The following is a 17,517-nucleotide window of genomic DNA, read 5'->3' as shown; positions in this document are numbered from 1 at the left end:
TTAATTTAAGCACTTCTGACACTCATTGACAAGACAATTTTGCAAAATTGTTGTATAGTAAAACCAGGATAGCATTGCTGGGTTTGGTTGGCATTGACTATGGGGGTAGTAAGTATTACCAATATTGGCATGTGTTGGGTGAAAAAGTTAGTGCAACTTTGATGATCGATGCTAATGTTAGTGGTAAGGTTAGTGGTGGTGGTGGTGGCGTACTTGAGGCATATAGTGCTGCCCCTAGTGGTGACAGTGGCTTGTGAGTTGTGATTATGGCTTTTCACACAGTCAAGGTTAACTGTTAACATTTGAGAGATTGCCTCTGTTGGAAAAGTCCGATTAGTTCATTGCATTCTATGATATTTGTTGAAAAATGAAACAGTAAGGCCATGCACGCAACTTTTTTCATTATAGTTGATGACATGATCTGTTGTGAGCAGATAAAACTCATAAAAGCGATGTCAGTGAATAATCCAAGCAAAAGTTATGTTACTTCAATGACAACAGATTATGTCAATAGTTTTGAAAATAATTTATGAACAAGTGTTGTGTCTACTGTAGCAAACATCATAGTTGAGCAAGCTGTTAATACCTGAACACATCTATTAGCCTGATTTAAGAGATATTTAACCATCTAGGGTGGTGTTCTTTCTCTACTTTGAGCCTCAGAACCAGAAAAAGGACTATAAAGTCAAACGATTAATTGTATGTCAGTGTACGAAATTGACTATTGGTTTAATTAATGTGATGATCAGCATGGGATGTAAGGTGGTATGTGTTCTTTCTACTAGCTATGTCCAACGTTATGTTATGTCATATTATATATTTTTTCTATTTTTTGCCATATATATTTGGTGATGCTTTTAAAGGTCCCAATTCCTAAATGGATTTCGTATTCATCTCATAAATTATAGCTACCTGCAAGTTAGCTTCCCACCACGTATGGGAGTAGTAGTACATATCTTAAATTTGTGAAAAATGACTGGAAAACAAATTTTTAATCAGCCATAAAGTTGGATTGGAAATGCAAAAGTACGGATGATACTTAAAAATTAATGGAGGGTGGGGGTGAAGGTTGAGGAGCATGATTTCATGAATGATTTATTATATTTTTATCCAGATTATTTTTTAAACAAAATGCATCAATGAAAAGAGGTTATATACTTGTATCATAAAAATAGTTTTGAAAAGAGGTTAAACAAAATGCATCAATAATAATAGTTGCAGGAAAAGTTGAAAACAAAGCAAAATCCTCAACTTGCGATCTCCCTAATATAGCTAAGGCATTAATACATGCTTGACTTTCGTGTAAAGGATCATCTGCAAGAGAAACCTACACTTATTACCTTCCCCATGTGGCCTTGCCATTTGCCAGTCCCATCCCAAGAACTCTATGCATGTAGTTGGTAAGCAGCATGAGCAGTGAGGCATCTGTTTCTCAATATGAGGCAATTCTTACATGGTTCTAGAGTAGTGCTTTGGATTACCTAAGTTTTTTCCATTAATATGAACAATTGGTTATGACATGTAGTCGAATTATTTGGGTATTTTAGTTATTCTTTTCTTTTCTTTTCTTTTTTCTATTTAATAATTCAATGATTACAATGGGGCGTAACTGGTGAAGTTTCTTATATTCGAATAAGAGTTCTGAATTCAAACTTCGCCTACATAAAAAATCAATTGATATATTCGCTTGACGATAAGAGTAATCATTATAGAGTATATGTCACATAAGTTGAAATTCTATCTTATCTATTCTTTTTCTTTCTTAATTGTTTTTGCTTTGCTTATTCACTATCTTCTTAATTCTGTTATTCATCTTTTTTTCAGTAACCTCCTTGTTACCTTATTTATTTATTTTGGTCCACTTCCTTCTTTTTTTGACTTGTTTCCTTCATTAAAATCTCTTAATTAAAATCTCTTAATTAAGAAAAGGATTCACCTCCAATCCCTGATTGGATTTGTGGTTCTAATGAGTGTCTCACGAATGCTCTAGTGTCATAGAACGGTGAGAGGTCCAATTATCCAAATCTAATCATCTTTTTTGTGGTGATAAAAACGTGAAAATTTTAACAAACAAGGTTATACATCAAAAGAGACACAAGAACCATTATATATGCGTCATGTACAGTGAATGACAGAATGAACATTACAATCATACTCACAAGTATCTAGAGTGTATTTGTGACTTTGTGTGTCAAGTGATAGCATTCTATTTTTCTGCCTAGTTACAATGCATTTGCATTCTATCTAATTGCTTGAAACACAGGTATTGCACTAGTCACCTTAACGCATGCACCTTTTCTTTAATTATTTTCGTCACTCCCTAATCCCTATTACTTGTGTAACCAAAAAATAAAGAAGGTGAATATGAAGATAAAAATATGAGAATTGAATCTTTGAGTCTTTTTAATTAAGCTCAACTGAAAGCAATATAAGAGGTTCCTTGCAGAGAGATTTCCTCATTCTGCAAAATGTTTGATACCCAAAAAGTAAAGGACTATGGTGTGAAACAAAGTCACATGGAGAGTAAAAATTGGATTAACTCAACTAGTAAAGTTTCTGATAATTAATAAGAGATTTGAGATTTTGATTGGTGTCTTAGTCTAATTATAAAGAGCATAATCATCAAAAGCGGATGTCATAAGTTGAAACTCTATAAAAAAAAAAAAAAAAAAAAAAGTCACATGGAGAGTGCAATGGTGCTTTATGGGTTTTTTAATTTTAATAATTTTTACTTTTTTGACAATTAAGTGCAATGTTGTTCGGTAACTCTTAATGTATGTTATGTTTTCGGGCAGATTGTTTGTGTAGTAAAATTTCATGTAGGGTAATAATTTTCATTATACACTAAGTGATTTGATTGTCTTTGCCTATAGCTATGATCCATATTGAGTTGAGCAATTGGTGATATCAGATATGTGTCATATATTTTTTCAATTTTCTCCTTTATTATATTTCTTGTTTTTGCTAGAACAACATTAATTCTGTCTCTATGTGTGAGAAAAAAAAATGCTCTTAATTTCTCCAAAGAATAAATAAGAATGTATTATGTCTTAAGTAAAACTTGCATGTTACTGTATTTAACAATTTCTTATGGGATTTGCACTTTACATAGCTTGTTAGATTATATTAATACCTATTTAGTTTTTTTTTTTTTTTGGTTGTTGTTGTTGTTGAGAAAGATACATATTTAGTATTTGTTTGACAGATTATATGAATATGTTTTTTGTATGCCCATTAATACTTGAATATAATATTAGCTATAAGATGCATTTTTAATGTATGTGGGATGACACTTTATCTAATAAAAGAGTTCAGCATTGTCTAATTCTTATAAAATTTAATTTCTTAATTTTTTTTTTCAATGAATTCATTAATAGATGTAATATCAGCAAGTGTTCTACCAGAAATAACCTTGTTAAACTCATTGATGTACTTGTCATGAGTTACTAATTTTCTATTTCTATATAAATTTGGTTATTTTAAGGAAATCAATAATAAGAAAATTAATGATTTATTATTTTATGTAACAATTGCATGTAACATCCCTCTCACATAAAGAAGATCATACGAGTATGAGACCTATTTTTATGTGAGAAAAATGTTATATGCAATGATTACCTATAATACCACCTCAAAATCGAGGTCTAGAATTTAATTCAAGAATTCTCAGTTGACAACAAACCTAAATTCATTGTTAAATTTAACTCGAATAATTATAAAGTGGGACTAAATTCACTATTACATCGAATGAACTCTCCTGTGTCTTGTCCTAGTTTCTTATAGCACCAATGACGTGGGATTAAAAATCTTTAAAGTTCTTAGTGTAATTCCAAGAGTTTTTAAAACTTTTATCTATTCATTTTAAAATAAACTAAATGAATTTTACCATATTATGGATAATTTAAATGTAATGTTCATTTTTTTTTTTTTTTTTTGGTAGAAGTAATGTTCATTTTTCATCCAACGACAATCATAGCCTGAGTATGACCCCAATTATTGTACAGTTGAACCAACTGGAAAGGGCAGCTGGAGGGAACCTAGGCCCACAGAGACATGTGAGTCACTATTGCCATCCATCTTCTTTTTTCTTACATATGCTCTGTTACTTTCCATGTGTACAAACGAGAGCTAGAATAGTAATGATACATACAAAAAAAAAAAAAAAAAAAAATACAATATTTCATAATAGTTTGAGTTGGCAAATTTTTATTAGTTCTTATCCAAACCTATCATTGGTAACATCTTTTTACCTACTATTAACAATCTATCATATTAATCAGGTGTGAAATATTTTGTGTTTAGAGGGTTTCTCAAGCTAGAAACTCTCAAATCTCAATAGAAGCAATATTGTTGTGATATTGAACTTCTCTCTCTGTTGTCTGTTCTGCTTTTGGGTTTTAACTCTGTTTTTTGTCGGTTTTTATAAATTTTAACTCCTACTTTTATTTTTTATCAATCAAATTCAATTTTTTCTCTTCTTTTTCTTGCTGAGTTAGCTCATTCCATAATGAGAATGAGAGAGAGAGAGAGAGAGAGAGAGCCCACAATGTGACGTAAAAGTAGAGCTACCTACCAAATCCAGCCCTATCTGTAACCACTAACCACTTGTCTTTCTTACCAACTTGGTCAAATCTCCCCCCACACCACACTCTCTCCCCCATTAAGAATCCGAGTCTATTGCTTCCCTCCCTTTCATTTCTCTCTCTATCTCCACATATATATAATCTCCTCTCTCCTCTCTCTCCCCCACTCCTTCAAAACCAATCCCCCCCCCCCCCCCTCTCTCTACTCTGTTCTTATCTTCTCTACTTTCAAAAAAAAAAAAACCTCTTGCAAACAAAGGAGCCAAAGAAAGTAAACATATCAAACACTTGCATACTTATCCACTTCCTGTATTGGGTGTTTCTATATCTATAACCAAATCCCACCTCTTCAAACTATTTTTATCAAACCATGGGACGCTCGCCTTGTTGTGAAAAAGCACACACCAACAAAGGTGCCTGGACCAAAGAGGAAGACCAGCGCCTCATAGACTATATCCGAGTCCACGGTGAAGGTTGTTGGCGTTCTCTTCCAAAAGCCGCAGGTACAAAAAAGTTACACCAGATATATATAACTTGATCTTAATCGTTTTTTTTTTTTTTACAAATATACCTCAAATTGATACCCCCTCTTCTTGTTTCTATAGCAATCTCTCATAAATTTTGTTTCTTTTGTAGGATTACTTAGATGTGGCAAGAGTTGCAGATTGAGGTGGATAAACTATCTGCGCCCTGATCTCAAGCGTGGCAATTTCACTGAGGAAGAAGATGAACTCATCATCAAGCTCCATAGTTTGCTGGGAAACAAGTAAGCCCTTTGATTCCTTTTCATCCAATTTTACAAATAAATTTTTTTCAACTTTTAAATTTTCTGGCTCTAGGCATGGTTCTTTTTCGAAACCTGTCTCAATCCAAATTTCCAATCTTTTTCATAAAACTTATCCTCCTTTTGATCCAATTTGGGAAATATCATATCAATCATTAAATTCTCAACCTTTAGTTATCTAAGTGTAGTTCTAAGTTCAAACCCCATCTCGTGTAGTCCTGAGTTCGAACTCTTATCTCATTTTAACTTTTAGTTTTCTATTAGACCCTATTTGGGTGCTAAGGAAAAGTGAAGAAAAAGCTATGAAATTCAATTTCTTATAAGGTTACTTTGCTTGTTCACAGATGGTCTTTGATTGCTGGAAGATTGCCCGGAAGAACAGACAATGAGATCAAGAACTATTGGAACACACACATCAAACGCAAGCTCGTAAGCCGTGGCATAGACCCTCAAACACACCGTCCTCTCAATGAAATCACCACCACCACCACCACCAACACAGTCCTAACACCAGCAGCAACAATTTCCCACTTAGATTTCAGCAGCAACAATTCGTCTCTACCATCTTTACCTGTATCCAAGCTCAACCTCATGAAGAACAGCCAGACAAACAACACGTACAACTACAACAACATCAACAACTTTAGTTCTACAACAATTACAGTACCCACGTTGAATTACCCGAAGATAGAGCCACTTGAAGATGTTAATTGCACTAGTAGTGGCACAACAACCGAGGAAGAACCACCACAACAAATAGTACAACAACAAAAGCAAGACAAGTTTGATGAAAGTGAGCTAAACTTGGAACTTTCTATTGGACTTAGGCCGGTTCAGACAGAGTCAACCAGGGTGTCAAGTGCAAACACAGCCGAGTCAAAGCTACAGCAAGTTCATGGTGGTTATAACCAGTTGTTTGGGACAGTGCAATCAGCCATGGTAGCACAGGCAGTGTGTTTGTGTTGCCAATTAGGGTATCAGAGCAGTAATAGTACTGAGTTGTGTATGAATTGCAAGAATTCTAATGGGCTCTACAGATATTACAGACCTTTGAATTCATAAATTTTTTTTTTTTTTTTTTTTTTGATAAGCTATTTTCCTTTACAGTGATGTACAAATTTTACTACATCAATATTACAAAGGGACTTAATTATCACCTCTCATAGAAAAGCAATTTAGATATTTATTTATTATATTGCTGAAGTGAAACTAATTACATTAATGTCAGTTTGTAAGTTTTTGGTGGTAAAAATAATAGGAGTTTTAGAATTTTTTTAAAATGCTTGTTTGATGGTTTTACTTGACATGTAATCATATCCCATTTTTAGAGATATATATATGTTAATCATGCCAAGTTGAGGAATATTAATACATTTATATGTTAGTTTTGATAGCATTTTTAAGAACTTTATAGCTCAATGGCATAACCTCATATCTTTTATAAGTATAGAATAAAACTGATTCGTATCCCTTTTCTTCCCATTGTTGTAACTTGTATTTATTTAATTATTTTTAATAATTTTATAGCTCAACTGGTTAGTATTTTTTGGTGTTTTTAATGAAGACATTCAGAGTTCAAATTTTTCATCCAGTTGTAACTATTGATTTATCCAAGAAAAAAACCATCGAATTATTAAAAACAAAAAGTTTAGATAAAACTATTTGTTGATATACAAAAGTTACTATTATTTTATTGCCAAATGATTGATATTATAGTGAATTTTTATTGGAAAAATAAATAAAAAGATATGATAGTAAATGTGATTAATGCAAGTATGCAACATCAATAAATATAATAAATAAATTCTATAGTTTTTTTTTTTTTTTTTGTTTAAAAATTGAAATACTAGTTTATAAGGATTTTGTAGTAAAATTTCTAGCACCTTTCGTATTACTCATTAATTTTAATTTAAAGTTAGTGATATGGATGACAGTTTTGAAAAAACAAAAAAACAAAAACAAATATTTTTTGTAATGAACAAAAACAAAAACAAAAATGTAAATACATTTTCTGTTAATATTATAAATTTTATATATACTTCACACCATCCCTAGCTTGGGCGCAAAAAAATGTTATTTGATTCTTCATATTGTATAGTTTCCTTCAAATAGAGATTGTAAATTATAGTTTGAAAAGCAAGCATGTTACAGTAAGTCAGATTATAAAGTCTTCATATTATATGACCTAAAAATAGACTATTTTTGTTTTGATGAAGATCTAAAAAATAGACTATGGTCCTACTTAAGTACACGATTTTCTTACCTTGTCCATGTGCAAAGGGTAGGTAAGCCATGGCCCATGTGCACAGAAGTAAACTTGTATGTTCTGACACGTAGGCTAATGATTCGGTGTTTTATTTTTATTATTTTTTAAATTCTCTACAAATCTACCTTCTATTTATTTTTTAAACTACCTTCTATTGAGTAAATACCTTCTAGTCAATTTATTATTATTATTATTATTAATACATTCTAGTCAGTTTGATAACCATATAATGAGCAAAATGTTACTGTAATATTCCGATTGTATGGATTTTGTGCTGCAGGGACTTAAAGTCTTATTAAACTATAAATATATTTATATTATGGGGGTATATGTGAAGTCTCACATTTAATATGTAATTGTGTATCGTGTAGCGGTGTAATATGAATTTCGGAAATGATTTTGAGAACTCTCAACCGTATCCAATCTTTTTGTAATACAAAATAGATGTGACTATAGCTCTTCGGTCTTGGAAGATAAACGTTATTTTAAACTTAAAGTATGTATTTTTTTTGGAAAATATTTACTTTTTCATCCTAAAATTTTGCCACGTTTTTAATGTTCCAAAACTATCAATTAACTCGATTGACACCCTAATTTGAGATAAGTTTATCATATTCCTCTAACTATCTAAATTGAGAATTCAATTACACAAAAATTGTGGCTTTTCATTACAACTACGAGATTTCATTTTGTAATTACATCTGATTTTCATCTCAAATTGGAGTATTAATCGTGCAAATAGATAATTTTCAAAGACACTGTAAATACGATGAAAGTTTAGATTGGAAAATGAGTATTAATTTTCTCATTTCTTTTTCTAGTGATTGTAAAATTCAGACTATATAATATCTCCTTTTGTTGAGGGCAGTAAAATTGAGCAAATCACTAAATCCTTCTAATGTTGGTAAAAGTATGTATATATATATCTCCAATCGGACAGTGGGGAATGACCTTGATGGATGGTGAATTTTGGCAGTAACCCTAGGGACGAGACCTTGTGGCCAGTGACTAATTATGCACTTGAAAACATCAATTTAGGTGTCTGTTTTCCTCATAATAAACCAATTGCACTAGTGGGTGGACAATTGAGGTAGTGGTAATTCCCAGCTAGAAACTTTTTTCTCCTAAATTCCACTGAAGATGGGAATTGCATGAATGATACTTAAGCATATATGCCTCTCAACTCAAGCAATCCAATCCCATCTCGCCAGACTCGATTTTGATATCAACCTAACTAAAATATTAGCCAATGCTCTGAGTGGATTTAGGTAAACTTGGTAGAATTGTATTAAAGTGTACCTTTATTATAAACAAGATTTGTCTGACTAACCCAACTTTGCTCCAAGTTGCACCTTATTATTCCCTTCCACCAATTAATGCTTAGAATGTTTATCCATCACAAGTTTAAGTTGGTATGTAATATATTTTTAAAAGTAACATGTGATTGGTTAAGGTTAATGCTTAATCATGCTTGCGCTGAAATATATGGACACCAATTTCTGTATGAAGTTTTAAAAAAAGAAAGAATGTCGCAAACTCAGCACTGCTCAAATAGTAAAATTGCATCTAGAATAGAGAGATTAGGTTGAAGTTCAATTCCTTTGTCCCTAAAACTTTTTTCTAAAGAAGTGAAAGTGGGATTGAGTTGAAAGGATTTGAATATTCTGGATGGTCTATCTAACATGTAACAAACACATAAAACTATTAGTCAGCTTTCCTTAAGAACCGCAGCCTTTACCAATTGACAGGTCGGATTACTACGTTCTATGCTAAATAAAAATCCTCTATTTTACGTACCACTCCATCAGTCACATCTTATCATGTTTTATATAAAGTATATTTCCATTGATGAAATATAAAGTGAAATACTCATGATGTGCGGCGGATTTTTATTTCGAAAACCTAAAAAGAAGTTTAGGATATAATCTCAGTTTGTCAAATTTATGGTTGGTTCAACTGCCAGAACCTTAACTAAAAGAATTAGTTTATGGTTTTCTTCATTGGATTGCGTAGAACCAACTAAAATTATTAGACGGTGATTAATTATTATTAGTTTGATATGATAAAGAAAAAACCCACGTGTTTGGAATCTTATAGTAGGGTCCAGTGGGAATGGCTGATACCTCTGTACCTAGAATACCAACTTATTTTACCAAAAAAGAAAAAGAAAAAAAGAATACCAACTTATTAAAGAATTTAAGTACAGGTTTGAAGGTGTAAAATTGAAGCTTATAGAGTTGTATAGGATTGAGTGCGTGCTGATTTGGGCATACATTTATTTACAAAGAGGAACTCCAACTCAGCTCTTTTGACCTCCCTATAAAGAAGAAGTTTATGACACGGATATATATATATATATATATATATATATATATATATATATCTTCTTATAGATAATATTGCACATCATGATATATATATAAGAAAGCCCTTTTTCATATCTCCAATTAAAAAAACAAGTCCTTTGAATTTGATTTGGAATAATCTCTAGGAAATATGTAAAATAATAAGAATAATTTGATATGATAGATACTAATAATACAAGATTTGGTAAAGCTTGAAAGTGAAAGTTTAAATCATATATTAAAACTCATTAAATTAATTTGTTATATGAATAATATATTAAAGAGATTGTGATAGTTCATAAAAACAAATTGGATTTCTAACTTTAAATATTTTTTCTTTTTACAAGTTGAGAAATAAATCTATGGCCTACCTTCTCAATAGAGAAAAAAGATACAACAATTCACAAAATAAAATTTGTAAACCAAGAAAATTATGTCAAGTGACAAACACTAATCAATACATGATTACATGACAGGTTTTAGTTAACTCAATTGGTAAAGTTTTTTTATAATTGAATAAAAAATATGTGGTTCAATCTCCGCCTATACCAAAAAATGGTTGATATTTTGGTTTGATGATAAATAACATAATTATTAGAAGTGGACGCTATAGGTTTAAACTATATATATAATAAAAAAAAATACATAATTACATGATGTGTGAATCAGAATTTTCAATTTTGTTCCTTAATGAAGCCAATCAATTAGGTCATGAATTAATTTGTGCTAATTTCGAAGTGGTACTATACTAATACCAATTGTACTATCGTTGAAATAATTTATTGAGTGTGAAAATGGAATCTAATGCATTTAGCATCTCTGTGATTGGGAGAGAGAGAAAAAAAAAAAAAAGAGAAAAGAGATGAGGGAGAACATGTGACATGTTTGGGAGGTAGGTAACCGAATCTGTAATTAAAATATTAGAAAGGAAACAGTTGGTTAGTTAAAGTTGGGTGAAGGTGGTGGTGGGGAAGAGAGTCAAAAGGAAAAGAGGGGGTCATGTGCACAGAGAGGTATGGGATTCCTGAATTAATGGGAATGGGATTTTTAGTTTAAAAGCCAGCCAAACATGACACCATTCTCTTCTTTCTTTTTCCTTTTATTTTACAACATTACCCCATTTTCAAGATTTGTCAAATTAAACTATATTTCATCATCTCCGGCTAAGCTTGCTTGCTTGCTCTTTTAATTTGATCCTATGCTTTAATTTTTTAATATTTAGATTAGATAAATAAACATATTTGTTTCAACCTTCCAAGTATTGGGTATAATGGTTTCCATGCCTCAATATTGATTCATGAGATCTTGATTTCAAGTCTCTTAACCTAACACCTTAGGGTGACTTTCAAGTGATTAGCTTGCTTGTCCCTTTTAATTTGATTCTATACTTTAATTTTTTAATATTAAGATAGATAAATAAACATATCTGTAATTTCGTGTTTCAACCTCCAGGGGTTGGTATTCTTGGTACAATGGTTTCGTGTCTTTTGATTCATGAAATCCTGATTTCAAGTCTCTTGACCAACGGAAAATTATACCATGTTTCGGTTACATGTAGCCTCCCTTTCACAGCATGTGGGCCCTGAAACATGATTTTCCTCATCCTTGATCAATACCTTATGCAACATCCAAGAGAGTTTTCTTGTCACTATCTATGTGTGAGACAATAAGACTATGTATATATACCTGATGATTAGTTAAGTGTTCTAAAAGTCATTAACACCCACATTAACAAAAAATTGATAATAATAATAATTATGTGTTTCATAAAGTAGAAACATATGTTAATCTTCGGTAAAGCATAAAAATAGAGTGCATGTGCATGCATATTCTTTTATAATACACGGTCTAGATGAATGGTCTAGGCCTAGTTTAGTAAAGAAGCAAAACACCCCCCTCAAAACTCTCTACCTAACATCTATATTGCATGGCCAATTGAATATTTTCTGTTGTATTTTAATTTTTAATTATTTATTTTTGAGAATCAATTTGTATTTTTTTAATTAAAAAACAGACTCTGGCTCCTAGTGTTTGTTGGGACTAAAGAAAAGTTGCTATGCATTGTAAAAATTATATGGATAAGAATTATTTGTACTATTGGATCTACGTGTTAGACTTAGCCTCAAATACACCACATAATGAACGATTTGGATTTCTGACTTCACATTGGAGGGCCTTTTTCCTCATGATTGTGGAGCACACCACGATTTTTTTCTCTATAATGGTTGAAATTTAGAAATTACATTGCAATTCTACTATTCTAGTGACTAGAAAAAGACATGAAGATTGTCCCCTTCTTGTCTTTTATTTTCCTCTCTCTATCTCTCAATCAATGGAAACTTAATCAAAATAATTAATAATAATACTTACATTTGCCTTTTAAGTAGTAGACACATTTCTGTACTTGGTTATTGAATTGTTCACTTGTTTGCCTTCTTCTGTGGGCAATTCGACCATGATCAGAATGTCCAAATTGTAGTCATTATTTCAGGCATTTGTTCATACGACTTTTCTAGTTTTTCTTATATGACCAACTGACAATTGAACCCCTTCAACTCGATTTTAACAAGGGTACAAATTTAATCAGTGATTATTTTCATTTGAGATGTGCATGTTAACTTTTTGTTACCTTTTTTTTTCTTTTTTTTGGCTCAAAATTTTTTCCCAACCGACACCTTATTAAAAATTATCATTGATTCTTAATTCTTTCGACTATAAGCTCTGTAATCATGAATTTTCATCAACCACCATGCATAATTTAACAGGACAAAGTAGATTTTCAAAACCACCAGCGGGTGTGGTACAGCTGGTAAGTGACTGCTGAGGCTTTCACCACATCCCAGGTTCGAGTTCTCACGAGGACTGTAATTGTAATTTCTGGAAGTCCCAGAAATCAATAGAGCCTGGGGTGTGTGTGGGTTCGAAGTTTCCAAGCTCCAGTTTGAGCTGGTGGTACCCATGGACTTACCCAACTATACCGTGGAACGTGGGATAATGACTGTCACACGTGAGTCCCCCTTTTTTTTTTCTAAAAAAAAAAAAAAAAAAAAAAAAGTAGATTTTCAAAACCAGATTTAGGTATATAGTTATTTTAATTGTTAAATTGTGTTTCTACGAAAACGTATCAATTCTCCTTTCAACTTTAATGCAAAATTTAACATGGAAAAGCAAATTTTCAAAACTAGATTGAGATGTAAAGTTATTTTAATTGCTTAATTGTACTTAATTCTACGAAAACCCATTGACAAAATGCCCAAAATTAAATATAAGAATTAATTAATACACATTCACTATCTATTGTCAGAATGTAATTGCTTGTAAAGTCTTTCATAATATTCTCTAAAGCGGTTCTGCCTCGTCATTTTGACATAAAATAGCGTGTGAAACCTGTTAAAAATTGTTCATTAGGGTGGTTAGGGTAGCCTTTATAATAGAGGAAAAATAATCTTTTAAGAAAACTATTTATCTTCTACGATATCAAATTATTAAGGGTTTTAATGTTTTATTAACCTATGTTCTTAGGTTATCCGTTAATATATTATTTTTAAAAACTTTTTATGAAAAAAAGTAACCATTTTTTTTTACAGCTTTTTCAATTTATCATAAAACGTTTTCTAAAATTGAAAATGAATGAATATCTTAAGAGTGTGCATTAACCGGATCCAATTATCCATACCTCAAGAATTAGAAGACAATTTTCCGGCAAATTGACTTACTAAGGTTTCACATAGGACACCAACTTCAAGTAACTCTCTTCTTTTTAAAATGTAAACTCAAAACGTGAAAATAAAATGCTTCAAAAGAGTGTAGAAGATTGTGAGTTGACTTCTATTAACCAATTTCAGAGACAAAGAATAAATAAATCAAAGAAACAAATTAAGTAGGGAAGGAAAAAAAGCAAAAGTAGAAGGTACAACACAGAATATTGAAATGTAAAGCAAGCAAATTTAATTGGGTTGGTCATCAAATGGATTTGGACAATTAACAACATTTTAGGTCAACAAGAGACAGGCTAATCATATAACAATGTTAATAGCTCATCGATTTAATCAGGATTTAATAAAATTAATACAAATATTGACTTGGCTTATGTCTTTGTCATGGATATTTTCTTCAACACTCAAATTGGTTCAAATCCTATTGACAAAAAGATAAGCTACTTTCTAGGCTCGAAGCCCTATAACACACCATTTTTTTTGCTTTGATTTTCATCCATCGAACGTGCACCAATGAACATCACAGAACATGGTAGGAGAAAATTTTTATTACATCACTTATCAGGCTCAGAATTTGAAAAGGAGTTGTTTTCAGAAATTTTTAAGTCATCATGTGGGATCAGGTAGAAGTCAATTAGTTTTAATCATACTTATTTTATAATCTTGCTCTATGAGATCAGCATTCCATGTGAGATTCATTTGATTAATATTAAATAAGACAATTAGTGAGAGCATAGAAAGTTTCATGAAACAGGTTCTTAATATAGAATTGATAACTCAAAACTTTTTCTTGACTAGAAGGATTTTTTTTTAAGTTACAACGCAAGAAATTCAAAAGGTAGAAAGACATTGGTAGAAATGCTCAAAACTAACGTCCTAAAACTAACGTCCTAGATGTAACCGACACGGGTATCAAAATTCACCTTCATATAGTTGTGAATGACATTACTTTTTAACCAAGCTCCTTCATTTCATGACAACCTTCGTTTTAAAGAATTTATTGTTTATATTAACTTTCCTTTCGTCATAACTTTTGACTCAAAAATCAAAACAAGATACCGTGAGTCTTGAAACTTTTCCTAGAATTCAGAATATTACATTTTGGCCAAAATGGGGTTTTACCATTTTCTCACAAACTTTTTAGTAAAATGCTCAATGTTTGAAATTATTTAGGGGTATGCCCTTGTTTTGAAACTCGATTTTTAAAAAATCAAGTTTCAAATGTAAAACTAGATTTTTGGACGATTGAGTTATAGCGAACTTAGACTTAAAAATATAAATAAATAAATAAATAAATAAAATTCAAGAACTCAAGTTCCATTCAAAGTACTCGAGTTCCACTTGAATATTTTGTGGAACTCGAGTTTATTTGAATGGAAATTGAGTTCTTTGAATGGAACTCGAGTTCCACATTTTTATTTTATTTTTTAAAATTTTCAGTTCGCTATAACTCAATTGTCCAAAAATCGAGTTTCAAAACATGAGCATTTTCCTAAATAGTTTTAGACATGAGGCATTTTGTTGAAAAATTTTAACGAAAGGAACAAATGCCCATTTTAACCTTACATTTTTAACAATATTTTTATGCTTAACTCAAATTAGGGCTTCTTTCTAACTTTCTTGGCAACCCTAAGATTTCTTTAATGTTTTCCCATATGAGGTAGTGGTCATGGTCCAATATTGGACTTCAAGTTATTCGTAAAAATAAAATTTGAGAGAGATTTTCTTCTACTCTGTGGATTCAATGGTTTTTACTTTTTACCATAACATCTTAAAAGGAAAAAAGAAACCCAATAATAAAGCATTCTTCCATTCCTTTGGTCCATACATTGACAATTTGACAAAGGTTAACAAATACATATTGTATAAGCAATTCCCATTTCATTCCCATGAGAGGCCTACCATTATCGAAACTGTGGGGGCAGCAAAAGTTGGATAAACTCTACCAACTTGGGTACCTGGAAATGACACGGCATATGAGCCTATGTAAGAAAAAGTTACATGGTTGGTGAAGGTTGGTAGAGATATATATAATATAATTATATATATATATATATATATATATATTTTATATAAAAATTGCAACTTTCTTTTCACTAAATGTGACGTTTAAATCTTGCAACTACCTATGTCTCTTCTCATCAATTCCTGGGGTCTACTTTTTTTTCTTCTTTTCTGCTTCTTTATTTCTCTTTTTAGTTATTGTTTCTATCTAACTATTTTATTCTCACGTAATTATTATGGATTAGATAAATATGATATATGACCAAGTAGCTATGCAAGGTGGGATCGATGGGACTTTGTTCTAGAACACTAGGCAAGATTCACGTTACCCACACCTTATTCGGTTGCCACTTTCACTTTGTTTTTATACTACTATTTATTTTATATATATCTAAGAATGTGACACACCCTTTTAAGTGTCAATCCTAGCTGATAATGCACCTTATTGCGTGGAGCCAAAGTGTGACATATATAAAAGTGTCACTGTTTTAAGGTCCAAACTTAATAAGATGGGTGATTGGATACTTTGATAGAACTTTCATAGTTGCTTTCACATTTTCCTCTTGATCAGGCTTTTTAGCACACAAAAAAAAAAGGTACCCCATCTAGTTGTAGAGGCGTGACAAATATATGTGATGTCTGAAAGTTACTATAAAAAAATTATATTTAAAAATAAAAATAATTAAATAATTAAAAAGATTGTGGTTTCTTGAACTAACACGGGTCATATATTAGATTTATTAGGAAACCCATTAATTTTTCTTTCCTTTTTTTTTTGTTTTGACTTTTGAATTTGTAATTAATGGGCATCAGCATCATCACTTGTTACTTTCAAGCAGCCATGGTTATATGAGGATATAATTTTGCTGAGCTACTACAGTCGGTGCATGAACATGGAGATCACTAACATATATGTGACTTTCCAATTCTTCAATTTGCTTTGATGTATGTCTGCTACATTTTTTTTTTCAGTTTACAAGCAGTGAAGGTTTATATCACAAAAGTCTCCAAGTTTATCTCAGAAATAATTCATTCTTCTAACCTACCAGTATTTCACAACTTTGTAATTCAGATTAATAATACAATCACACTATCAGTCAATGTTGATACTATCTATCTAGCAGTAGTATATAGGTGTTTTGGACTATTCTTAAGAATTTTTTCTGTACTATCTTAATTCTAAAATTTTAATTTCAGTTTATAGATATATTTTTTTGTAAAACTTAATCACATGATTAGTAAAGATGGGGTTTTTTTAATTTTTATTCTAATAGAGTAAATCTATATACACAACCCATTTCATGCATTTTCTACAACTAGCTAGGATGATAACCTATGTCAATAGATGATAAAGTAGTAATAGTAGATATACTAGTAGGTCCAAATTGTCACGTACCAATCATAACTTGATAAAAATGTTATATTCACTAAATTATATTCTTATTCTAACATACCATCTCAAAGTACAATTACTTGGCACTTAAAAATGTAAAGAATAGGTGATTCCCCCCCCCCCCCCCCCCCGCCCCACCTCTTTCCTTAAAGTTTTTCAATCCCTCAGTGATTTCTTACCTTATTCTTATTATTTTCTAGACTAGTCACTTCTTGGTTATATTCAACCCTTTTTATTTACCTAATTTTAAAAGCACACACAAATTCAATACTTGTTGTGCTTAACACCTCTACTTAATTAAGAACCTTGTAACTTAGTGATATAATCGGTTTTCTTTTATTAAAATAATCAAGGTTTAAGTCTCTCTCTTTTTTTTTTTTTTTCCTATTTTTGTAAGAATCAAATTATTGTTAAAAAAAAAATTAA

General features: G+C 31.1%; 1 protein-coding gene across 1 annotated transcript; it reads left to right on the top strand.

The window, feature by feature from the left end:
• The first annotated feature begins 4,778 nt into the window (after positions 1–4,778).
• LOC126699413 (transcription factor MYB8-like) lies at positions 4,779–6,523 on the top strand. The gene is made up of 3 exons (XM_050397189.1): positions 4,779–5,086; positions 5,220–5,349; positions 5,712–6,523. The coding sequence occupies exons 1-3, from the start codon at positions 4,954–4,956 to the stop codon at positions 6,427–6,429; spliced, it is 981 nt and encodes a 326-aa protein (XP_050253146.1). The 5' UTR covers positions 4,779–4,953; the 3' UTR covers positions 6,430–6,523.
• The last annotated feature ends 10,994 nt before the right edge of the window (positions 6,524–17,517 follow it).

Source organism: Quercus robur, chromosome 9, assembly GCF_932294415.1.
Source record: "Quercus robur chromosome 9, dhQueRobu3.1, whole genome shotgun sequence".
In the NCBI taxonomy this organism is placed as follows: Eukaryota; Viridiplantae; Streptophyta; class Magnoliopsida; order Fagales; family Fagaceae; genus Quercus; species Quercus robur.
This window is presented reverse-complemented; position numbering and strand designations above follow the sequence as displayed.